The following is a 26,264-nucleotide window of genomic DNA, read 5'->3' on the forward strand; positions in this document are numbered from 1 at the left end:
TATCCTATATGTTTTTTTATATATTTGTCAAGTCTTTATTTTTGTAATAAAATTTTATATTTTTGATATTCCCGTTTTGCCTCCAAAATCCGACCATCAAATACTGCTTTTTGAGTAACTGTTTCCCTCTGCTTTAACATCCACCAATTCATCTCCTTTATCTGAACGTCAAAAATTAGCACATAACCCAAAGTTTTAAACTGAACATGCCACCTAACCCTAAAATGCTAACAGTAAACAAACTTGAATTTTTTTTGTTGGTAACAGTTTTTTTTCTTATGTAAAAATATGCTTTTATTAAACCTTTTTTTTTTTTGCAGGCACAGGTACCATTTGCTGTGGTAGGTAGTATGGAGGAGGTTAAGATTGGAAACAAGATGGTAAAGGCCCGGCAGTATCCTTGGGGGATTGTACAAGGTAAAAGCCTTTGTTGCTTTTGAAGTTCTTTATTTAAATAAAAATGTTGAATGTAGGAACCGTCTTAATAGGAACCGTATAAAATATCTTCCGCTGTTTAATGTATTTTTGCCCACTGATGCATATTTACATAAGTAGCCTTTCAGCTGCTTGTCAGTTGAACACAATATTGTAGACTAGACTGCTGTTGCCCTCCGAAACATATTGGGGTTGATACAGTATACTAAAAGTAAACAGGCTGTTTGCTTTCCAAAGTGAATTTTCTCTTTGCAAGGGAATTTTCCCATTGCATAATGAAGAGAAAATCCTAAGTTTATTGGACACAACTTGGGTAAAAGCAAGGCTGTCATTTTGAGGTATGTAAAGGCCGCTACTTCATGAATACAATTGAGGCTTTGGAAATATAATACATATATACTTTGTGACTGCATGATGCCAATTCTATAGTTTATTTTTCAGCCCTAATACACGTAATGCTTTAGACCAGTGTTTCCCAGACATATTATTTATTTATTTTTTTTTTTAGTCAAGGCACCCTTTAAAATTCTATACAGTCTCGAGGCACCCCATTCTAAAATGTAGAAAACTAAACTAATAGTTTTATATAAAGCAGCAACATCCACACATGTAGGACATCCAATGTTGGAGGTGATTTATTCTTCCAATGCAAATATACCTTTGTACACTGGTACTGACTAGTATTCCAATGTTTCTCTCTCCTTCACTCAGCTAATGTGTCCCCAGTGCTGATAGAGAAGGGTAAACAAGGCTGCCGTGCAGGTGCCCGATGTCCTCATCAACCGATGTCATTGGTTGTTAGGATGCCGGTGGCTAGAAGGTTGTAATGGTGTACAATGAAACCCTGTGGCTTTGTGTAACTAACAGGCAGGCTTGATCCAGCCACTGGTTTGTATAACATTTTTGGGCAGTTGGGCAAATTGGCCTCTGAAGAAACCTGAAGGTACCCCAGGGTGCCTAAGCACACTGGTTAAAAAAGGCGGCTATAAATAACTTGTAGTAAGAGGTAAATCACAAATAGTAGGCATGTAACATTTGTACTTCACTCAACTTAAAGTGTTTGGCCTTTGTATATAGCAGCCTGTCCCAACAGAAGCCAAACATGCGTCTTCTGTCGAACGGCATGCTGGAAAAAAGGCAGCCAATCAGTATTTCTGCGGGTGCTGACTGGTGTGTTCTGGTGGGGGGCAGTCTCTCCTGTCAGAGCACTGTAGCTCAGCAGGGAGATCGCTGTAATAAAATTGCATCGTTGGTACAGCAAGCTCCTCAGTTTCTCCTTCTTTTTTTTTTTTTTTTCCAGCCTGCTAGTTTGAAGGAAAAAACTGCCAATGTGTACCAGGCTTTAACTTTACTTTGATCATTTCTGTGTATTGAACACCCCTGTATCCTATTGATAACCGTGGGTGTAGATTTAAATAGGAAGACCAGATAACAATGCTCCGCCTCAGGGTACAATGGTAACCGTTCCCACAAGTGAGGGACCTCCCAACTGGTAAATTCAGCTGCAGTAGTCAACAAGGGATAAAAGAAGCCAAGCTCAATCCAGTAACAATCGGGCTTGGCTGGATTTAGCCTTTCTGAAAGAGGAGGAAATGGCTCTGCCATTTCGACTTCCGTACATCTACCTGTAAACACTTCATTACTTCATTAAAGCGGGAGTTCACCCGAAAAACAATTTTTAACATTAGATTGATGCTCATTTTGTCAAGGGGAATCGGGTGGTTTTTTTTTTAAATCGAAGCAGTACTTACCGTTTTAGAGAGCGATCTTCTCCGCCGCTTCCGGGTATTGTCTTCGGGACTGGGCGTTCCTATTTGATTGACAGGCTTCCGACGGTCGCATACATCGCGTCACGAGTACCCGAAAGAAGCCGAACGTCTGTGCAGCTCTATACGGCGCCTGCGCACCGACGTTCGGCTACTTTCGGAAAGTCGTGACGCGATGTATGCGACCGTCGGAAGCCTGTCAATCGGATAGGAACGCCCATACCCGGAAGCGGCGGAGAAGATCTATCTCTAAAACGGTAAGTACTGCTTCGATTTAAAAAAAAAAACACCCGATTCCCCTTGACAAAATGAGCATCAATCTAATGTTAAAAATTTAGTTTTTGGGTGAACCTCCACTTTAAGTAGTTAAAAATATAAAAAAAAACAAAACATGACTTTTCACTTGATGAAAACCTGTTATCCTGTACGCTGTACGCATTAAGATTTGTTGGACCCTTAGAAGAAGTGTAAGTAAGTCTCTTTGACAGCTTGTCTGACAATACAGTGGTAATTTAAAGCCATCAATTATGTTGTGTAATTAAATCTCTACAGCAAGCTAATGATTTTCCATGCTGATCCTTCATTAGGTCAAATTAGGTGAACAGTCCAACAGTAAACTCAGAACAGTGTACTTTCTACTTTTATTTCACCTTGATTCTTTTCTTTTGATTCCATATTTGAAAAAACTGGATTCTTTGTATTAAAGATGATCTCCATGTTTTATTTAACGTTACATCGTTTGTTTGGGCCAAGTTGTTCCAAGTGAACTATTTACTTCACTAACAGATGCAGTGCTGTGAAAATGTACTGTATGTAGCCTCAGCTCCATACAGAATACAGACCTGTATTCCAGCATCAGGACAGGAACTTCCCATCCCATAACCAGGACAAAATCTGGTTGGGCTAAGTGCAGCTCAGCCATTCACAGGGAGCTTTGCATTCTATGAATGACTACAAAGCTTCCTCTGATTGGCTGAAATGGAGATGGTGATGTCATCCATCCGCCTTAGCCAATCAGAGGCAGCTTTGCATTAATTCGTAGAATACAAAGCTCCCTGTGACTGGCTAGCAGCGCTCAACCCAACACCATTTTCTTTGTGGCAGCAGGGACGGGAAGTTCCCATCCCACAGGCAGGAACACCGCACTGTATACTGTATGTAGCTGCATCTGTTAGTGAAGGAAATAGTGTGTTTGTGCCAGCTTGGTCAAAGCAAACTATTTAAAGTGGAACTAAACTCTATATCAACATTCATTATTTTAATACTTATGGTGGTAGCATTAGTAAAAAGATATATAATATATATATTTTTTTTTTTATTTCTTTAGTTGCTTCCTAGTTTCTATCCCATGCATCTTCATGGGCATTTTTTTCTTTCATCTGTAGGGGAGGAGTTTTCTCAGTTAAAGGAGAAGTCCAGTCTGAGCTTTTTAGGCTGGGCTTCTTCTATGGGTCACAGGAGTGCAATTCGTTTTGCACTCCTGTGATCCGTTTTCAGCAGAGAGTGGGCTGAAGTTTGTTCTCTGTTGACGTTGACGTCGCCAAGATCAGTCCAGGAACCTCGTCATCCCGACTCTGGGAGTCTTGACCCGCCAGGTACCTGGACTGATGGCAGTCTCCGCCTCTCAGCGAACCACTGAGATGGCCGCTCCCCGTCCCTCCACAGCTCATCGCTTCCTCCCCTCTTCCCCTTCTCCCCTCTTCCCTTCCTCCCCTCTTCACTTCCACCCCTTCCTTCCCCTCTTGCCCTTTCTTCCCCTCTTGCCCTTTCTTCCCCTCTTGCCCTTTCTTCCCCTCTTGCCCTTTCTTCCCCTCTTGCCCTTTCTTCCCCTCTTGCCCTTTCTTCCCCTCTTGCCCTTTCTCCTTCCCCTCTTGCCCTTTCTCCTTCCCCTCTTGCCCTTTCTCCTTCCCCTCTTGCCCTTTCTCCTTCCCCTCTTGCCCTTCCTCCTTCCCCTCTTGCCCTTCCTCCTTCCCCTCTTGCCCTTCCTCCTTCCCCTCTTGCCCTTCCTCCTTCCCCTCTTGCCCTTCCTCCTTCCCCTCTTGCCCTTCCTCCTTCCCCTCTTGCCCTTCCTCCTTCCCCTCTTGCCCTTCCTCCTCCCCTCTTCCCTTCAATTTTTGTCACGGGTGTCTCAAACCTATTTCAACTTGGGGAACACCAAGTTGTTTGTTTGCCGCATGTCTGATACCCTTCACATGTGCGCCAACCATCTTTTTTAGGCCCTATGAATAAATGTATTTTTGATTTAAAGTGATTTGATCATAATTGTGACAAGAACCAAGTTGCATGCTTTTTTGGGTATAGCTCTAGGTCAGAATATTCCTCCATTTCTTTCCTTGCATTATAAAAGTTCCCACCATGTACAGCCATATCCTTCGATTTACTCATTCTCTCTGTGTTCTTCAATTAAGCTTCCATTCTCAGACATATTTGCTATTTAAAGGCAAAGTCTGGACAAACAGCTTTTTTGCCTATACATCTCCTATGGATCACAGTGCACCTCGTCCTGTTTGAGCATCTACTGTTTCTGACTTTTTATTTAGTATCCATTTTCGCGCATGTGTTTTCTCGAATGCGCGAAAATGTATTCTCATGTTTTTGCTCTGCACAATATTTAAACAGCCATTTGCACTAATTTTTTCACGCAATTGCGCACATTTGCATGCATGAGGCGTAAATTACTGACCAAAAATGCAGATTTTTCTATTTATTTTTTCAACTGAAGAATGCGCGGCGCTTGTTTACGCGCCTGTGTGCATAGGCACATTACAATTAAAGTGGATGTAAACCAGATTCAAGAAATTTGAGCTGGGCACATATATCTGCAGTATTTTGTTATCTCTTTTCAATGAGCCAAGTCTTATAGTTCTCTTCTAAACGGTTCCTCTGTTATCAGCCTGAGAACTCCTGACATATTTTTTGACTTCTTAGGCAAAAGCAGCCTGAATCTTTTGTCAAAGGAGGTTGCTAAAATAAAGTAGCAGAGAGCAGCTCCTATTACAAAACAGCTCTGAGAATCTCTGCCTATGAGGAGAGGGGGTGTGTGCCTTTCCTCCAATCAGCAATGTTGGCTATCATGGCTGTATGCCCAGACATCACACTCTGTGTTAACCAGGAAGAGAAAATCTTCTAACATGATCGGAACTTTCTAAACGGTATATAAATGTGAAGACAGCAGATATACATATAAAACCTATGGGTAGGGAGATTTGTTTAATCTCCGTGTATCATCTGAGGCTGTTCACTTCACTGGGTGTATGGGGGGTTTACATCCACTTTAATGGACTGTATTTTTATTTCCGTAAAAAATAAAAGCTGTACTGAGCTTTTTCAGGCTGCAGTGTGCAAGATGCCTAAAAGCTGCTGTGTGAATGATGGTTCAATTGAATGCCAAGGTGTTGGCACACACATTTCTCTAATTGAAAGTGTTCATTACTGTAGTGTACCCTTCAACAGTCTCCAACTCTCTTCCTCCAGCCTTGCAGTGGGCTGTTGATACAGGGCCGGGGGCAAGAAACCCTTAGTGCCAGGGATGATTACATTTACTAGCAATCATCCTAAGATGATTGATGCGAATATGCCTTAGTAACCACTTTTATGTTCTTTCCCATCTAGTGGAAAATGAGAATCACTGTGATTTTGTGAAGCTTCGTGAGATGCTAATTTGCACTAATATGGAGGACCTGAGGGAACAGACTCACAATAGACATTATGAACTGTATCGACGCTGCAAGTTAGAGGAAATGGGATTTCAAGACCTGGGTCCTGGAGATAAGCCTGTAAGGTAGGTTGCTGTCTTTTTAATTCAGTCACCCTGTATATTTATGTGATCTGTTTAGAGTACAGGTGTCAAACACAAGGCCTGCGGGCCGAATCCGGCCCTCCAGGCCATTTCATGTGGCCCTCGCACCTCTTCTGCAGCTGCAGGAGAGCTCCAGCCCTCCTCTGGTCCTACTCCAGACCCATACTTTCTGCTTTCAAGCAATGCATCCAGCTTCTTCCCAGCAGCAGCATAAGGAAAGGGGGGTGCACTGTGATGTTAGGGAGAGTGGGGGACTCAACTTCTGATGGTGGGGTGGCTCTTGACATCTAATGTAAGGGGAGGGTATGCGCTGGACATCTAATCTTACAGATACAATCGGCCCTTTTGAGGGCAATCATAATGCTGATGTGGCCCACGATGAAATTGAGTTTGACACCCCTGAAACTTTAGAGTAATATTGCTACTATGTGGTTGGCAATTCTAATTTCAAACTGAGGACCATGCAGCACTGGGGTCCCCAGTTGTAATCCTGGTGAGAACACTATCTGCAAGGAGTTTGCACGTTTCCCCTGTGTTTGCATGGGTTTCCTCCGTGTACTCTGGTTTCCTTTCACATGCCACACATGCAGGTAGGTTAACTGGCTACTGTCAAAAATTGTCCCTGGTATGTGTATGCATGCATGTAAGTGCTGGTAGGTTAATTGGCTTCTGTCTAAATTGTCTCCAGTATATGAATGTGAGTTAGGGACCTTAGATTGTAAGCTCCTTGAGTGCAGGGACTGATATCAATGTATATGTAAAAGCGATGTGTAAATTGACGGCGCTATATGAGTATCTTAATTATAATAATGTAAGATACGGGACCTTGGATTCAAAGCTCATTGAGATCAGGGACTGATTTGCGTGTACTGACATGAATATGTAAATTGTTGCCACCGTATAACTACCTGTAATAAATCTTTACCGTTTCTGAAACTAAATTCTATGAATGATTTCAAAAGTAATTTCTCTCATCTGTACAATCTGCTAGCAAGCTACAGTCCTAAAATAATAGTATAAATAAAACCATAAAAGATGCCACTGTTGCTGTCACGTGATGGGAAAATAGGTTGCCTGGGCACAGGGCCCATGCAAAGCATGCAGGGAAAATGTCCGGGTGGTGGTTTGTGGCCTCACCCTGCACCTGTTGCTTGCACAGCTGTTTGGGACTGTGCTCCGCTGAGTCAGCCTTGCTAGGAATTTTAGTGATTGTTTTCTCACGGCTGGCACAAATGGAAATCATAAACTAGTGCTTTGGTACTACACTGTAACTAAGGGAAAGCTAATTCTTTCGCCTAGGGTTTGCTGACTGGAATTTCTGTTCCATGTATTTAATACTAGTAAAATCTAAGGTACTATTTGAATAAGTAGCTAAATAGGTTGAAGTTAAAGGGGGACATAGTCTTTTTATAATGTTTCTGTACACGTAATCAATTTTTAATATTAAATCATTGTATAAATTGTGTTTCTCAACCTTTTTTTCAGTCATGGCAGCCTTTAGGCTCGTTTACACTTGCATTTGGAGGGCTATAAAAACATGCAGCCCTTTTCACACCAGCGGACTCAATTGAACCCTCCATTCTTCTTTATGAAGCGGCAGATGTCAACGGACATGTGTCTGTTGACACCCGTCGACATTCGATTCGATCCTATCCACTAAAAACAGACAGATGGGGATCTCCATCTGTCTGGCGGATCGGATGACAGTCGGGTGTAAACAGACCAGCAGTCCGTTTACATCCGACCGCCCATAGAGGAGAATGGGTTGTGTCTGCTCTGCATAAGTGGACTCGGACCAGCCATCTGCTTGCTGAGCGGGGATAAGCGGACCGATTCCCCACTGAGCTGGCGGATTCCAACGTAGGGACCCAAGAGTATGCAAAATCCCAAGTTTAACATTGTAGAAAACCATAAATGTTACTTGTCAAAAGGAAACCGGAGTCTGGCACAATGCACACAACCGCAATGATGAAATTAACTTCACATCAGAGCCTCTCCATCATGTCAAGAGTTCTCCCTATAAGTCGGAGTCACTTCAACACATCAGGTTCCCCCATCACTAGGTCTTGTCATCACATCGGAGCCCCCCAATCACACAGTTTCCACTTCACACTTCACATCAGGGCCCTACATTTTGGCTCCAGCAGCATGAAGGTTGAAGGTGGGAGGTGGAGCAGGTCTGGAGGAACCAGACTTCCATTCTCTCCTGAATGCTGGGGGTGTCCCAGTATGCCGCCTGCCCTGGATCAGCATCGTGAGTTGCCAACATTATAGCAAAGTGGCGCTGATCCATGGCAAACTGGGTCCTCTGAGGTGGAACCTAACTGGCACCATGGTTGAGAAAAGCTTGTTTCTGTGTATGGTATGAAATGATGCGACACCCATGTTTGCTCGAGACATATGCAGACTGTGCTTTTATGATCGTCTCATCCACAAAATGTTAGGAGTCAGGGTTTGCATGACTGAAAATGATATACTCTCTGCAGTCCTTTGACATAAAACCATAAAATGTTTTTGGTTTTAGAGGCCAAGAGATCTTTTGTTTAGGCCTGGTCACATAAAACTCAGCAGTGATTTTTTTTTATTTATTCATGCTAATCAAGAGACATTTCTTACTTAAAGCGGGGGGTTCCGCGGGAATGTGTGTTTTTTTTTTTTTAAGATCATTCTTGCGCTGTTACCTTAGTGAATCTGCTAGTCACATCTCCTAATCTTCTAGCCGCCAGCATTGTCTTTGTCCCAGAAAAGATATTTTATAAAAATCATAGATGGACGTTTCCATCTTGATTGTGGGCACTCTGAAGCCCACCAGGATTTCCTTCCGGGATGCTGTGAATGCTGATATCCCAGCATTCACAGCTCTATCCCGCGCATGTGCAGTGTTGACGGCGAGCGACGCCGTCAACACTGCACAGTTGCAATCACGCAAGAGTTCTTCTGCTGCTGGGCAACAGAATCGTCTCCCGGGCAGCGTCACGAGACATTGCTGAGTAATCCCAGGAATCAATGTGGCGATCGCAGCCGAAGCGACACGCCCAGTCCCGCGGGAGCCAAACCAGGAAGTGCCTGGTTCAGGAGAGAGAAAAAAGGTATGCAATCGTTTTTAATTTTTTTTGACAGCGAACTTTGAATACATACACACACACTGAGCCCTTGTGTTTAACGCTAAGTTTCAAATTAGGGTGAACCTCCGCTTTAAAGAGGTGTGTGTCTCCCCCCCCCCCCCCCCCACACACACACACACACACGAAAAATAACAAATACTGTAGCTGCTGACTTTTAAAATTAGGACACTTGCCTGTCCAGGGTTCCCCACAAATTCGGCAACCCAGTCGATTTTCAGATTTGCTGTCGGATGCTACCGTCACCTTATCTGTTGAGGGAAACTGGCAGTGAAGACTTTCAGCTTCACAGCTGGTTCTCTACTGCGCATGCGCGAAGCGTGCTGCGTTTTCTAATTGGCCCGGCGGCAGAGGAAGGAGGAGGGGGGCCGACCTTTCAAAAGTGGAAGTGTCAAAAAACAGGTACCTCCACCCCTGTAGAACCCCCCCCCCCCCAATGGTGCCAGATGTGGCACTGGAGGGGGTGATGGGAAGGAAGCAGATAAGCAGAAGTTCCACTTTTGTGTGGAACTCCTCTTTAACATGATTGTTTGTTTGGTTTTATAATGTTTTCATGGTTTCATTGTGTTGTCATTTGGTTAATGTGAAGTTTGAATTTTCATGATAGGTCCACTTTAAGTATCAAGAGTGAGATATGGGTTTTGTGTTTGGCAGCAGACAGGAATCTGGGCATGCATTTTACTGGCTGAGTAAAGGGCCGATACAAATGGATGACCAAGCTTTCTGTTTCAAATTAGGATGTGTGGTGTTGGGGGTTGTACAGCTGTTCCATTCAGGAATGTTCAGTCGGTCTGGTTTCTAGTTTGACCATTTGAGCTAAGGGGAGACCTGTTTTGTAGAGCTGTTAATCGCACTCCATTCTTGCGTGTCACAAACATATGTTCCGCATGTACATTCACTGGCTTTGCCCTGGAGCTTCCACTCCTGTACTTGGATACCCAATTCACAACATGTTTACAGCTTGGATTCAGGCCGAATAATCTTCTGATAAATAATAAAACATAGTCTTTTGTCTCTTTTGTAAAGGAGAGTTATCTGCCTAAGGGTGGCTTTTGATTTTCCATAATTTGTAGAACGTACAGTACAATGTCATGAGTAGTAAAGAAGCTCATATTTATGGTAAGGCAGGCTGTGAAATGTTCTGTTCGGTATCCTAGATCAGTGGTCTCCAAAACTCTTGCCCGTGGGCTGGATGTGGCCCTTCGCTTGCCTTTATCTGGCCCTAGGGGCACTAGTCCTTCCATTGACACCAATGACTGCACACCATTTCTTCCACTGACACCAATGATGGAGCACTATCCCTCCCACTGACACCAATGATGGAGCACTATTCCTCCCACTGACACCAATGATGGGGCACCATTCCTCCCACTGACACCAATGATGGAGCACTATCCCTCCCACTGACACCAATGATGGAGCACTATCCCTCCCACTGACACCAATGATGGAGCACTATCCCTCCCACTGACACCAATGATGGAGCACTATCCCTCCCACTGACACCAATGATGGAGCACTATCCCTCCCACTGACATCAATGATGGAGCACTATCCCTCCCACTGACACCAATGATGGAGCACTATCCCTCCCACTGACACCAATGATGGAGCACTATCCCTCCCACTGACACCAATGATGGAGCACTATCCCTCCCACTGACACCAATGATGGAGCACTATCCCTCCCACTGACACCAATGATGGAGCACTATTCCTCCCACTGACACCAATGATGGAGCACTATCCCTCCCACTGACACCAATGATGGAGCACTATCCCTCCCACTGACACCAATGATGGAGCACTATCCCTCCCACTGACACCAATGATGGAGCACTATCCCTACCACTGACACCAATGATGGGGCACCATTCATTCCTCCCACTGACACCAATGATGGGACACTTTTCCTGTGACCTTTGTGCAAGACATTTTTTTATCCCTGGACCCTTAAAGTACCTTGGTATTTCCTGACATGCAGCAAACATAAATAATCTGAGGAATGGACCCTTTGGCCTCTGGTAATTCTTTGAGTGATTTTGTAGTATGAAACTGAGGCTTGCTGTGTATGTGTAATATGCTTGAAACACGTTTTGACTTTATGCTATGTAATGTTTTCAATAAACTACTAGTATTATGCATTGTTGCTTACATTGAAATGATATCACTCACTGTGGTGACTGGGCTGCATTGTTGGCTATTCTTTTTTTTGTTTTGTTTGAGGAAATAGATTAGTTTAGAATTAGGAAATAGGTCACAGCATATTTTTAAAGGGAATCTGCTTCCTAAGCAGTTTTACACAGCAGTGAAATAAAGTTGTCAGGATGGCTTTATGGGGGCCTATATCCTGTTTACTTTTCTGTGGGCTGAATTGGTGCTGCCGTCTGACTTGTACTCCATCCCTGTGATGCATGCTACCAACAGTAATTGTATACTTTCCTTGCCGTTGTCGTCCTTCATCGCTGTATGTGTGTAATTGTTCTGTGGTACATATCCCTCTAACAACTTCCTCTATTGCAATTTGAATGTCTTCAGCTGTAATGGAGGGCGGCTGTTTTCAATTAACTGAATGTCCAGTGTTTGGGCCTACCATGTAATATTGACAAAGCATCTTTCCATCTGTTCAAGTTATGTCAAGGTTCCAATTGTTTGTCTAGATCAGGGGTCACCAAACTTTCTAAACAAAGGGCCAGTTTACTGTCCTGCATACTTTAGGGGCCGTACTGTGGCCAGAATGGTAAGAAAATGTGCTGGTGTCATTGGGATTAAACAATACATCGCTATTGGTATTGGGGGTATTAATGCTGCCCTATCATTGATATCACTGAGAGAAATAATGTCCTATTTGTTGGTGTCATTGAGAGGAATAGTGTCCCATTGTTGTCAGTGGGAGGTATAGTGCCCCATCATTTTTATCAGTGGGAGGAATAGTGATCCATCATTGGTATCGGTGGGAGGAATAGTGACCCATAATTGGTATCGGTGGGAGGAATAGTGACCCATAATTGGTATCAGTGGGAGGAATAGTGATCCATCATTGGTATCGGTGGGAGGAATAGTGACCCATAATTGGTATCGGTGGGAGGAATAGTGACCCATAATTGGTATCGGTGGGAGGAATAGTGACCCATCATTGGTATCAGTGGGAGGAATAGTGTCCCATTGTTGTCAGTGGGAGGAATAGTGACCCATCATTGGTATCAGTGGGAGGAATAGTGTCCCATTGTTGTCAGTGGGAGGAATAGTGACCCATCATTGGTATCAGTGGGAGGAATAGTGTCCCATCATTGGTATCAGTGGGAGGAATAGTGTCCCATCATTGGTATCAGTGGGAGGAATAGTGTCCCATCAGTGGGAGGAATAGTGTCCCATCATTGGTATCAGTGGGAGGAATAGTGTCCCATCATTGGTATCAGTGGGAGGAATAGTGACCCATCATTGGTAGAAATAGTGTGCCATCATTGGGGTCAGTAAGAGGACTAGTGCCCCATTGTTGGTGGCAGGAACTGTGCCACACTGTTGCTGACCATTGGGGGGAATAATCCCCCAAGGGCAATATAAAAGCAAGCAAAGGGCCGCATACAGCCCCCAGACTGCAGTTTGGAGGCCATCCGTCTAGACAATTGTAGTGGCAGAACATGTTGGGATACACAGAGCTGTATGCCTATCAGTAGTGGTTAGTGATGTATACTGTATATGTGACTGCCTGACAGCCAAATGGACTGGGGCTACAGGAATTCAAATGCTAGCTATCCAAGAGATCTTATGCATCCTATGCTGTACTCCTTTTATTGTTTAGAACATCTGATCCCCCTGATATCCTTACAAGTCTTAATTACAGGTTTGTTTGACTAGAATGATAAATAGGTGTGACCTCTGCACTTTTGGGACACTGACAGCATTCCTGACATAGCTATGTGTTAGACCCCCTAACACTTTTACAGCTGTGCCTACACATGGTCTTGCAGCCCAAAGTAGGACTCAGACAAGTATACAGGGGATATACAAAACCTGGGATACTTTTTGCTTTAATGCAGGAAATATATTTAAGGTAAAAAATGTCCAGGCTTTAGAACCACTTGAAAATGAAAGCCGCTGATTGGTTACTATGCCCGGCTACTCCAGATTCTGTCAGCTCCAATCAGTACATTTTATAGTAATAGTATAGTAGTACCGGTAGTATTACTTTTGTTCTTGTTCCCTTTTAAATCTTGGACCAGACTTTCACAAGCCAGATACTTTAGTGTGTGTTTGCTGCCATCTAGTGTTTAGTTATTAGTGCAGCTTAGTTCGAGGCCAGCTGTTTGTTTTATAATTGTTCTATATTTACATAGCGTGGATCGCATCAGAATACTATTATTATACAGGATTTATATTGCGCCAACAGTTTGTGCAGCGCTTACAATGTGAGGACAGGCAGTACAGTTAGGCCGCGTACACACGATCGGTCCATCCGATGAGAACAGTCTGATGGATTTTTCCATCGGTTAACCGATGAAGCTGACTGATGGTCAGTCGCGCCTACACACCATCGGTTAAAAAACCGATCGCGTCAGAACGCGGTGACGTAAAACACAATGACGTGCTGAAAAAAAACGAAGTTCAATGCTTCCAAGCATGCGTTGACTTGATTCTGAGCATGCGTGGATTTTTAACCGATGGTTGTGCCTACTAACGATCGGTTTTGACTTATCGGTTAGGAATCCATTGGTTAAATAACCTATGGGGCCCACACACGATCGGTTTTGACCGATGAAAACGGTCCATTAGACCGTTGTCCTCTGGTTAACCACTTCCGGACCGCCGCATGTATATGTACGTCGGCAGAATGGCACGTACAGGCACATTGGCGTACCTGTACGTCCCTGCCTAGACGTGGGTCGGGGGTCCGATCGGGACCCCCCCCGCTACATGCGGCGGTCGGAAACCCGCGGGGAGCGATCCGGGACGAGGGCGCGCTATTCGATTCTCGCGGACACGTAAACCACGTACGACGGCACTATAAAGGGGAAGTTCAAATCCAATGGCACCACCCTTGGGGCTGCTTTAGCTGATTTTGTGTTAGTAAAAGACGTTTCACGCTTTTCTGTCTGTTACAGCGTGATGAATGTGCTATCTCCATAACGAACGCTAGTTGTACCAGAACGAGCGCTCCCGTCCCCTAATTTAGTCTGAGCATGTGTGGATTTTAAACCGATGGTCGTGCCTACTAACGATCGGTTTTTTTCTATCTGTTTGGAATCAATCGGTTAAATTTTAAAACAAGTTGGCTTTTTCTTAACCAATGGCGCCCACACACGATCGGTTTGGACCGATGAAAACGATCGTGTGTACGCAGCCTTACAGTACAACTCTATGCAGGAAGAATCAGAGGGCCCTGCTCATTAGAGCTTACAATCTAAAAGGGAGGGTTAATTGATACAAAAGTTAGTAACTGTGGGGGGATTAGCTGAAATAAAAGTACAGTTAGGTGGAGGCAGGATAGGCTTCTCTAAAGAGAAGTTTTCAGGGATCATCTAAAAGTGTAATAGGAATAGTTTGACAGATTGGGGTAGGGAGCCTCAGAGGATGGGGGATGCCCCTAAAAGCTGTCATTAACCTGTCAGGCCCAGCCCTGCAAATAGCTTTCCATATGTCAAACTGCACCTAACTGAACTAAGACGATGAATAACCCACATGCACCTGTATTAGAGGATCATGCTGTTACAGAGCAATCACATCAATTGCCTTCTGCTCTTCTTTTTTTGTGTGGTTGCCCTGGAATACATCATGAAACAAATGACCAGAATGGCTCTAATCTCCATTCATATGCGCAGAATCTTAAGGCTTGGACAGTGGAAGCTGCCTGTAAAACATGCATGCCCTTTCAAGACCTCTGTTTGGTCAGTGACATTCTCTGTTCTGGGTCTAATGCCACGTGCACACGATCGAAATTTTCCGACAAGAAAACCGTGGATTTTTTTTCCCCGACGGAATGTTGGCTCAAACTTGCCTTGCATACACACGGTCACACAAATGTCTGAAATTCCGAACGTCAAGAACGCAGTGACGTACAACGAGCCCAGAAAAATTAAGTTTAATGATTCTAAGAATGCGTAGGATGTTTGTGCGTCGGAATTGCATACAGACGATCGGAATTTCCGACTAGAACTTTTCCCGCCTGAAAATTTGAGAACCAGCTCTCAAATTTTTGCTGGTGGGCTTTCCAACAGAAAATGTCCGATGGAGCCTACACATGGTCGGAATTTCCAACCAAAAGCTCACATCGAACTTTTCTTGTTGGAAATTCCGATCGTGTGTATGTGGTATAAGGGTTGGCTCCTTTCACCTAATTCCAATCTAGAACTCTCCAGCAAAACATTCTGTCAGCATAGAAGCGGGCTCTTTCCCCGGACCTACCCATGCCCCTATCCAGCTGAGCATGAACTTCCTTGTCTTCCACACCGTGACCGTTCAGGGAACATGGTCGAGAGAGAAAAACAAACTCCTCATCAACATCTTGAGGCTCAGAACAGTCAGGTTTTCCCTTCAGCACCTTTATGGACCCAAGGGACACTTACCGGTAATTCGGGTGCAGTCAGACAATGCCACCACAGTGGCAAATGTCAACAATCAATGGGGCTTGAGAAGCTTGGCTGCCTTTTTATGGAAGCCAACCAGATTCTGTCATGGACAGAAACATACAGTCCAGCAATTTCTGCACTCCACATTCCAGGAGTGGGCAACTGGCAGGCGGATTATCTCAGCCACCTCCGCTTGGCCAAAAGGGAACGGTCTCTTCATCCACATATGTTCAATCTGCCATGCCAGAGATGGCGACTCTGAATGTGGACATCCTAGCCTCCAGTTACAGCAACAAGCCAATTCTTTCTGTTGCCATAACCAGAGATCCTCTAGCTTTTGCCTTGGATGCTCCCCTGGTCTCAAGTTAAGCTAATTTATGCTGTCACTGCAAATTCTGCTTCATCTACTCCACAAAATATAGCAAGAGAGAAAAACAGCGATTTCTACTTTCACTGAACTGGCCCAGAAGAACCTGGTACACAGACATACCCGAGGGAGAGCGCTTCTCCGATGGAGCACTCGAGAAGAGGGGGTGGGGCACTCGACAAGAGGAGGAGCCAAAAGATAAGGATCGGGCCCCTCTGTGAAAAACCAACTGCACAGAGGAGGTAAGTATGACATGTTTGTGGTGTTTTTTTTTTTTCTTTTAACTGAAAGTTTACATATCCTTTCACCCTTGAAGTATGGGGGGCGCCCCACTGCAGGGAAATGTTTTCCTTTTTCTGGAGTTCAGCCTAAAATAAGATAAATAATAAAATTTACTAAATCTTAACTATTATTCACACATGTTTTTTGTAATTAGTTCCATTGCCTCTTGAATCCACAATATAGAATGCACCCTGCCAGGATTCACCACCATTTGCCAGGAATATGTTGTAGAATTTACATTTCATTGTGAAATTGGCATGCACGCTGGAGTTACATTTTCCCTGCACTTCGCGCCATTCTCGGACGGGGACTGCGCAGTGCACATGCACCACACTCAGTGTTTTGCTATCAGGTTGTTTTTGCAGAGGACTTTTAAAAGCTGTTCTACAAACAATCCATGGGAAACGTGTGTAGATGGCTGGAGCATCATTTGGTGCAGTGAAAGTTAAGCAGATAGAAAAAAAGATTGTGTGTATTATAATCTTGGCTATCAAATGATTGTGTTATTTCCTTTCAGTCTGCAGGAGACCTATGAAGCAAAGCGGCATGAATTCTTTGAGGAGCTCCACAGGAAGGAGGAAGAGATGAGACAGACCTTTGTGCAGAGAGTCAGAGAGAAGGAAACTGTGCTGAAAGAAGCCGAGCGGGAGGTAATATTATTATAGTATTTTGTGAGTTGGGATCTGGGCTAAAGGTTTTATCTTCCCAAGAAAAAAATCTCCCTACTTTCCGCAATCACTGTATTCCTGTCATCCGTTTTTTGCAACACCTATATCTGTGAGCAATGATTTTCAAGGATGAAGCACACAAAGGGCGAAATTAGAACCAAAATATCTGATGAGCATCTTGAGAATTCATTGAGAATTGCTACTACATTCATCCAACCAGATATTGATGCGTTAGTTTATCAAAACCAGTGTCAAATATCGCACTAGTTTTACGTTTCCCTCTTTTACTTTTTATAATAAAATGTATTACTGTATATACTCGAGTATAAGCCGAGGCACCTAATTTTACCACCAAAAAAATGGGAAAACTTATTGACTCTAGTATAAGCCTAGGGTGTCCATCTGCATGCCTCACTGTGTCCATGCCTCACTGTGTCTATGACTAGACTTATGTTTAACATGGAAGTATATAGAAGGGGTGCCCGGCTTTGAAAAATTGGGTCCAGGGGACCTACGGCCGGCCGGTACCGGGTCTCCAAATTCCGGGAGATCAGGCACAAAAAGGTGACTCGAGTATAAGCCAAAGGGGGGCATTTTCAGCACAAAAAAATTGCTGAAAAACTCGGCTTATACTCGAGTATATACGGTACTAAAAATAATGTTTTATTACTCAGAGAGGTACATTATTTATATCGGTGATTGTTAAAGTGGGAGTTCACCCTAAAAAAAAATTTAACATTAGATTCATGCTCATTTTGTCAAGGGGAATCGGGTAGTATTTTTAAAATCGAAGCCGTACTTACCGTTTTAGAGATACATCTTCTCCGCCACTTCCAGGTATGGTCTTCGTGGACTGGGCGTTCCTATTTGATTGACAGGCTTCCGATGGTCGCATCTATCACGTCACGAGTAGCCGAACGTCGGCGCGGCTCTATACGGTGCATGCACACCGACGTTCGGCTACTTTCGGAAAATCGTGACGCGATAGATGCGACCGTCAGAAGCCTGTCGGAAGACTGTCAATCAAATAGGAACGCCCATACCCGGAAGCGGCGGAGAAGATGTATCTCTAAAACGGTAAGTACGGCTTCGATTTTAAAAATACTACCCGATTCCCTTTGACAGACTGAGCATGAATCTAATGTTAAAAATGTTCATTTCCGGGTGAACCTCCACTTTAACTGGTGATCTGCTTGGCTTTTTCTGCTCATCTATCTTTCTTGATAGAGTGAAGGAGATGTATTAAATCTGGTGCAGCTGTGCATAGTAACCAATCAGCTTCTAGGTTGTATTGTCAAAGCTTCATTGAACAAGCTGGTTACTATGCACAGCTGCACCAGATTCTGAGTGTTAATGTTTTAGTAAATCTCCCCCTATGTGTGGCCCAAGACCAGAGCTTTTTTTCTCCGAAAATAGGTGCAGGAACTCAACCACGACCCCGGTCAGATTTCACAAACGGTAGAATGGTCTTAAAGTGGCATTAAATACCAGAATTGCATTACATACAGAGTGCAGAGTTCAGGGGGTTACAAAGCTGTCACTTGTAAACACAGAAACCAGACTTTTGTGTTTACAAGTGATTGTGGTAAGCAGGCACCAAAGGGTCTGAGCCAGAGGTGGTGGAACTGAGTTCCCCCAAGTTCCCCCTGAAAAAAAGCCCTGCCCAAGACCATTCCTTTTCTTCCAGTGTGGCCCAGAAAAGTCAAAAGGTTGACACCCCTGCCCCTAAAGTAACAGAGAAAAGCACAGAAGGGTCAACCAAACTATTGTGGCATTTTCATTCTTTCCCAGACACTTGGTATGTAGGTCATGACTGAGCGCTGATATTTGCGCGAAACGCGCCTACCTCTTTGTCCCCTGCTCCATCTGTCAACCACTTCATATGAAGCTTCAATAAAAGGATTTTTGGAAGTGCAGCCACCCGGAAATATTTCTTCAACTGGTCATGTAGGACAGTAAACAAGATTCAGCAGCCATCTTTCACAGTATATATTTCAAACTTTAAAAAAATATATATATATATATATATATATATATATATATATATATATATATATATATATATATCTCGTGTGAGGGATTAGCTCGTGGGGATCACCTTTTCTGAAATCAGTCTGTAAGCAGGCACTTTCTTTTAAGTCTGGCGGATGCCAGATTTTATTTATAAACGGTTTGCAGATTAAAATAAACAAAACAGTAAATTAAATCCTTGCCGTCCGGCGCTAAACTAAACAAACAGGATCTTCTCTCTATACAGTGTGGGGCTAGTCCCTGACACCCACAAAACATGCAGTAAAGCAAACCTTTTCAGTAAAGCACTCAGCGCTCCCCTCACTCAGGTCCCTCCCTGAGTTTCAAGCCAGAGCCCTGTTGTGCTCTCTTCCTGGACATTTAAAGTCCAGCTGATTGTGGACTCCAGTGGACCCAAACATCCGGACCGGAACCCTAGCCAGGCCCAGAGGCTGTAAAACCCGGAATGGATTCCGGTTCAGTCTCTCATGATAGAACGTATGCGAGGTGAAATGTACCTATGATCATGTATCGCACCTCGCATAGCGTCACAATATAAATATATATATATATATAATTATTATCATTGTATTTGGTTGTTATGGGTAATGTGTACTCTGCACACCATCACAATCTAACTTAAAGCAGAGTTCCACCTAGAAGTGGAACTTCCGCTCATTTGTCTCCGCTGCCGCCCAATTGCTTCCACACACGCGGGTAAGGTGCCTTCCCACCCACGCCTGCCCCCACTATGTATCCCAAGCTTAGTTTGCCCATCTGCAGGCCTGGGTCACCATTGAGTTTCTCTGTCCAACATGGCCAGTAAAGAAAGTAATGCAGTGCTAGCATTCAGTGGAACACAGGGGAGACATAGAGGGTCTTTTAGACCCTCCATGTCTTTATTAAAGGGAACCTGTCACCCAAAAGCCATCACATAGACAAAAAGTCCCCTATGTGATTGGGGGGGGGGAGTTAAGTAAAATTTTTTTTTTTTTTTTGATTGTAAAAAATGTAAGTTACACCCAAGCACATACAATGTAAATACAGGCGTTGGGGCGGCTATGCATGAAAACGTTGATTGCTATACACGTTGCATATCGCCACACACGCGCACAAACTGGCTCCTAACTTTTTTTAAGCTGGCTCCTAGATTCAAAGCAAAGTCTAGCCCTGTGCTTATTCCCTCATCATGGCACCATGGCATGTGGTGGCACCGAACAGGTTATACTGGTAAAATAGACACCTTTGTCTGATGTTGCAGTCAGGCTTTATAAAGAACAGGGCAATGTGCTTACAGTAAGTCAAACAAAGTGTAGATCTTTTTTATATATTCGAATATGGGCATTTCTTTTAAAACGACTAGTAGCTAAATTTATCTGTATCGATATCTGTAAAATGTAACATAATTATTGGACTCTACACCAAACTGAAGGCCGTCTCTTTATCTGTTTATGATGTATGTACAGCTTCAGAACAGATTTGAACAGCTGAAAAGACTTCATCAGGACGAAAGATCAAATCTTGAAGAGAAGAGGAAAGACTTGCAGGAAGAAATTAATGCTTTCAGTAAACGGAAAGCTGCTGCAGAGCTCCTGCAAGGACAGGCATTTGGAACCGTGGCCAACAGCAGTTTAAAGAAGGATCGCAAAACGTAAGTGTCTCATTTCACTTTGTTACAAATCCAATCGTAGAGACCAGTAAATATTCCTATTTACAAAGTAAAACTTGGCATCAAAATGAAACCCTGCTATCAAAGTAAGAGGGAGATGCATGAATACAATATGGAAACACCAATAATAAAATATAGCCGCACTAAATTCCACAGATCGTGCAATCTATTTAATAAATAAAATAAGATAGTTCCATTAAACTTACAGAAAAACATGAGCCCCTCAGACTTAAATATTGCACATATGACAACTGTCAATGTAAATATACCTGTTGGGATCACCCAGTGAAGGGGGGTTGCCCAGAAATGCATCAGTGGTGGTATTGGCTTACATTGGAGTACAATACATATAACCCGCTCGGCAAATTGGAAAATCACAGGTGTCCCAGGAGCCACGAATCAGATCAAGACCATTAAGTGTAATAATAAATGACAGAATAAACCTGTACCCCCGCCAGGCCATACCGATGGTATCGGGGTAGAGAGAAATGTGCTGGAGCATGGCCTGGTGGGGGTCCTGGCTGAGGCTGCCATTTTCCATCGCACAGCGGGTCTTGATCTGATGTGCGACTCCCAGGACACCTGTCATTTTCCAGTATTGTCCGGGGCATAGGTAAGCTCCCCTCCCGGCCGGCTCTGTGGCACGCACAATATCTTGTTCCTACACACTACCTGACCGGCTCTCACACATATCTTTGCTCTGCTCGGGATATTACCTGGGCTGCAATTGGTCAGATTATCTTTTGTGCTAGCTGAGGGGGGAAACTGGTGATTTTTACAGAAATGCTTACCTTAATAGATGTCACACAAGTAATATGTGAGCCTGTGAGCTCAGGACAAATCAAGCATCTTATTTGAAATACTAAATGAATGTGCACAGTTTACCGTGCCTGTATCTTGGTGTTATGTTTTCCTGTTTCTAGTGTGGGAAACCCGCAATCTGCAGTGGGTGTTAGTGTTAATGACACCCTAAATGCAGGTCGCAAATGCAGTTCGCTTGCCTGCATCGGATCGCATGGTTACTGTGTGTTTTTTAAGGTAGTGCATGAATTACTTTTGGTGCGGTCCAGCGCAAATTCAACCCACTAGGGTCTCAACTGAATCGCACCTATGCGATTCAGGGTGTGAACCAGCACTCAAAGAGTTGGCAGTATTTAAAGCGGAGTTCCGGCCACAATTTCACTTTTTATATATAAATACCCCTGTAATACACAAGCTTAATGTATTCTAGTAAAGTTGGCCTGTAAACTAAGGTCCGTTTTGTTAGGTTGTTACCGCATTTAGACACTTTATAAAATAGAAATTGACTGGGGCCATCTTAAGTGTGTGCATCATGAGGCCAGACTGTATGACTTCCTGGATTTCAGCCTTGCAGATCTCGCACAGGCTCAGTGCTGCACAAGCAGTGTAATAGGTTTCAGATCAGGTTTCAGCACCTGTACTGTCCAAGTCACATGATTGTTCGAGACTGGGGAGTGCACAGACTCCTGGAAAGTTACACCCACTACATTCCCAGGAGTCTGTGCGGTGTAGGTTAGGAAGCTTAAGCACCTAGGTGCAGGAAGTGGGAAGATTAACTATTCTGCCTAGCAACAACACTTTGAAGGCATCTAAAAAAAAAAAAAAAAAATCTTAAAGGACTAATGAATTTTTTTTAAAACTACTGATGTAATGTTATATTTATGGGTGGAACTCCACTTTAAGTACTAGCTATAACTGCAGCCTTTCCATAATTTTTACTCTGTAAATGCAGTCTCTTATAACAAACCTTTAACCACTTGCCACCCTTCCAGAGTACATTCACTGCAGCAGCTGCAGGCCCAGTGACGTACAGGTGCATCACTGAGCACCTGCGCCCTTGCGTGCCCCCTGGGGAGAGCAGCTGCGTGATCCTGTGACCGTTGTGTCCTTCCGGAGGTGTTTAATTGCCCTGGTGTGTCTGCCTCTGGTTTTATTACTAGGCACTAACCCAGAACAACTATGAGAAAAGGGCTTCTGACTTTTCTCCAGATTTCCTAAAAAAGAAGTACGGGAATTTTTCATACTTACCTAGGTGGATAGAGCATCGGTCCAATGCTGCATCTGTCCCCCGTCGCCTCTTCACTGAGTACCGAGCAAACGAACATCGCTGATGGCTCGGTTCTCTAGGGCAGAGAGATGCTGCCCATCAATCAGCAGCTCTCCTGCTCTGCTCCTCCACGCTCATTGGAGTGCTGAGCTGTGGAGGGGCGGGAACGGCTGTCTCAGCATCTCGCTGAGAGGCTGAGACAGCCATCAGTCCAGGCACCTGGCAGATACAGACTTCCAGTCATGATAACGCAGTGCCTGGACTGATCTTGGCGACGTCCGAAGAGAGCGGACTTCAGATTGCTCTCTGCTGAAAATGGGTCAGAGGAGTGTAAAACGAATTGCACTCATGTGACCCATAGGAGAAGTACAGCTAAATGAGCCCAGGCTGGACTTCTCCTTTTTAATCAGTATATTTGCTCTGGACCAGTGATTCAAAAAGTACTGTAGATTTAGCATAACAGCCAGGCAACTAGCATTTTCAGAAGATCAACAACTGCAATACCATATTTCTATTAGGGAAAAGTTGCTCTGGAGTGGATGAGAACTTTTTGATTTATTAGATATAACTGTTGTGGGGATTTATTCATACAGGTGTTCTAGAATTTTACCAGAAATGTAAAGTTGATATTCAGTGTAAGACTTTTAATGCCAACCATGCCATTATGTTTTGCAGTTTCATGTGATTGGATGATGCTACAATCATATTCATCGGTGGCAATGGTTTTAACTCTGCCTGCTTTTAAATGGGTCCATGAAGCCTCCATCCATTTCTGAAACGAAAGAACAGAAATCTGTGTACAACAGCCAGTGACAGAAGATAAGGAACAAAGCAAATTTCCATCTAGACATTTTCATTGTAACCCCGTCAAACCCAGATGGCTGCTTGGATGTTATGCTCCCTCCTGGAGCTGCCTGGTACCAAAGAATATAAGGGGAGACGTTGGCAGCTGTAGAGTCCAGGAATCATTACTGATGGTTTTCCGGGATAACCAAAATATTCTGTTGTGTAGGTTACTAAAGAAAAAGGGGACATATACAAACTGGAGATATGTTATTGTGCCAAAAGATAATTCTATACGTATAATCTGCTTTGTTCAGACATGTTACTGTTTTCTAACTTTTTTTAGTTACAGGAAAAAAAAAACATTTATATTCATATCTATTCTGTAATATTGTCTATTTCATGTGGACTTTGAAACTTAGGTCATTTTGGATTTCTCTGTGTTTTGACATATCACTAAGATGATAATGGTTTGAATTGCAGGAGTGCATAAACAGTTGCCTAATCCAAATGTATATTTTAAAACTGATGTTATACTGTATAGGCAAGTATACTTATAAACGGGAACTTTTTCACATGAATACACCAAGTTCTTCTTAATAAGTTGTGTTGTATTATTATTATTATTATTATTCTTATACAGGATTTATATAGCACCAACAGTTTGCACAGTGCTTTGTATTGATTGCATAACAACTACCCAAGCTGACATTTTAACATTGTGTCTGGTAAAGAGTTGTCTGCTTTTACCTGCTGCAGGTTTCAGTGTCCCCTTGTAGTGCCAAAGCTTGCCTGCTTCCCACACATCATCATGGGTTAATATGAATATATGGTAGCTAGAAAGAGAGAAGAAAAGCTCTTACAAATAGGCATGCACAGGGAGTGTGCCTGGGCACACCCTAATCACTGTGTGCCATGCCAATTCTGCCTACTGCCCTGGTTAATCCCCTTGTTTCAGGATAAAGAACGAAGGAAGGAGCTTGCAAATCTGTAATTTACCGATCATTTGATGTGGTGGCCGCATCAATTTTATTTTTTAGGGTTTTTCCCCTCAGTTTTCATCTGGTAATCTGGCCAGGAACACACCTCCTTTATTAAGTGTGCCTCCACTATGGATGAATGAGCACAGGGGGCACCTTTTGGATAGCAGCAATATCAGTCTAAGAGGGAGGGGAGTTTTAGATGTACTAGCAGCTTCAGATACACGATCAAATTGAAGTCAAACTCCAGATTACACTTTAGACGCAGTAACACCACCTTACCTTTTGGGATAAAAGTTTTCCGTAAATAAATAAAAGTTGATCATTGTAAGCACCCCTGTGGAAAATGGCTTTAAAGGGGTTGTAAAGTCAGAAGGTTTTTTAACTTCATGCTGTGTGTAGCAGCCCCCCCCCCTAATTCTTTCCTGAGCCCCATCTCTGTTCAGCGATGTCCACGAGTGGCATTGCCATCAGGGACTCTCCCACCTGGCTGAGACACAGCAGCGGCACTATTGGCTCCCGCTGCTGTCAATCAAGATTAGTTGGCCAATCAGGAGAGGGAGGGGGTGGGGTCAAATCATAGCCCCGTGTCTGAATGGATACATGGAACTGCAGCTCAGATGCCCCCATTGCAAGCCGCTTGCTGTGGGGGCACTCAACAGGAGGGAGGAGCACAGAAGAGGGGCCCGAGAAGAGGCGGATCGGAGCTGCTCTGTGCAACTCCACTGCAACAGGGCGGGTAAGGTATGACAAGTTTGTTATTTTTATAGGGGGGGGGGGGGGGGAGACTTTACTATCACTTTAAAACCGAATATTAATACAGCCATCGCATCTAAGAATTGGTAAGCTGCAAAAAAAAAAAAGTTTGCTTCTGGGTTTAATGCCACTTTAAATAATTATCTTTAAAATCTTGGAAATGCATTAAGATACTTGCACCTTTCATCAGTATAATTCAGCAGTTAGAAAATAATTCAGGTGTCCGACACCTTGCAGTTATTCCTTGTCACAAATCACTCCTTAAATAGCAAACATGGCATTAAACCCCAAACCAATAATCATTTTGCATGCAACCACACACTTTCGTAAGGTAAATTGGATCCATTACCAATGCTAACTGTCCAATTATCATGAATGTTTTCAATTATGGATTAATGCACTCACTTGTGATTACAATATGTTACAAACGGGAAGAACAGCAGGGGATGGACTATAGTATAGCCAAAGCTTTATAGCCTTACTTCTACTATGCAGGGCTGTGTCAGAGTCGAGGAGTCTGAGGAAATTTTGGGTACCTGGAGTCGGAGTCTGCAAACAATGCACCGACTCCAACTCCGACTCCTACTAAATTTAGATTGTCGGAACATTTAGGAGTCAAAACATTTATCTACCGACTCCACAGCCCTGCTACTATGGATTCCAGATGTGCACTTCAACTTTACATTCAGGATCCACCCAGATGCCTGGACCAGCAGCTGGCTCAGCCCCTCAGCATGCAACTGAGAGCACCCCTCCACAGCCCGGAGCTTCAGTGAGCGCTGGAGGAGCACAGCACAGAGTGATGGCTGACAGTCACTGGCTCTCGGCAGACTGAAACCCGACAACTGAGCAATCGTCAGTCTTTGATCGCTCAGTGTAGTGCAGGTGGGGGACGGATGCAGCTGGGACCTGAGTTGCAGCCTTTTAGGTGAGTATGTTTGTTTTTTCTATTCCCGAATTTCTCTTTTAATTCAGAGAGACATAGTTTCCACT

The 26,264-nt window shown here is 43.7% G+C and overlaps 1 protein-coding gene across 1 annotated transcript in view; it reads left to right on the plus strand.

Annotated features, from left to right (window-relative positions):
- Positions 1–24,135, plus strand: part of SEPTIN10 (septin 10) — an 84,810-nt gene extending 60,675 nt beyond the window's left edge. The window contains exons 7-11 of the mRNA XM_040336391.1: positions 321–417; positions 5,814–5,982; positions 16,855–16,987; positions 20,482–20,666; positions 23,428–24,135. Of these exons, the coding sequence (XP_040192325.1) occupies positions 321–417; positions 5,814–5,982; positions 16,855–16,987; positions 20,482–20,666; positions 23,428–23,437 (594 nt within the window). The 3' untranslated portion in view covers positions 23,438–24,135. The remainder of the gene's footprint in view (positions 1–320; positions 418–5,813; positions 5,983–16,854; positions 16,988–20,481; positions 20,667–23,427) is intronic.
- The last annotated feature ends 2,129 nt before the right edge of the window (positions 24,136–26,264 follow it).

The sequence above is a fragment of the Rana temporaria genome, chromosome 2, assembly GCF_905171775.1.
Source record: "Rana temporaria chromosome 2, aRanTem1.1, whole genome shotgun sequence".
Taxonomy (NCBI): domain Eukaryota; kingdom Metazoa; phylum Chordata; class Amphibia; order Anura; family Ranidae; genus Rana; species Rana temporaria.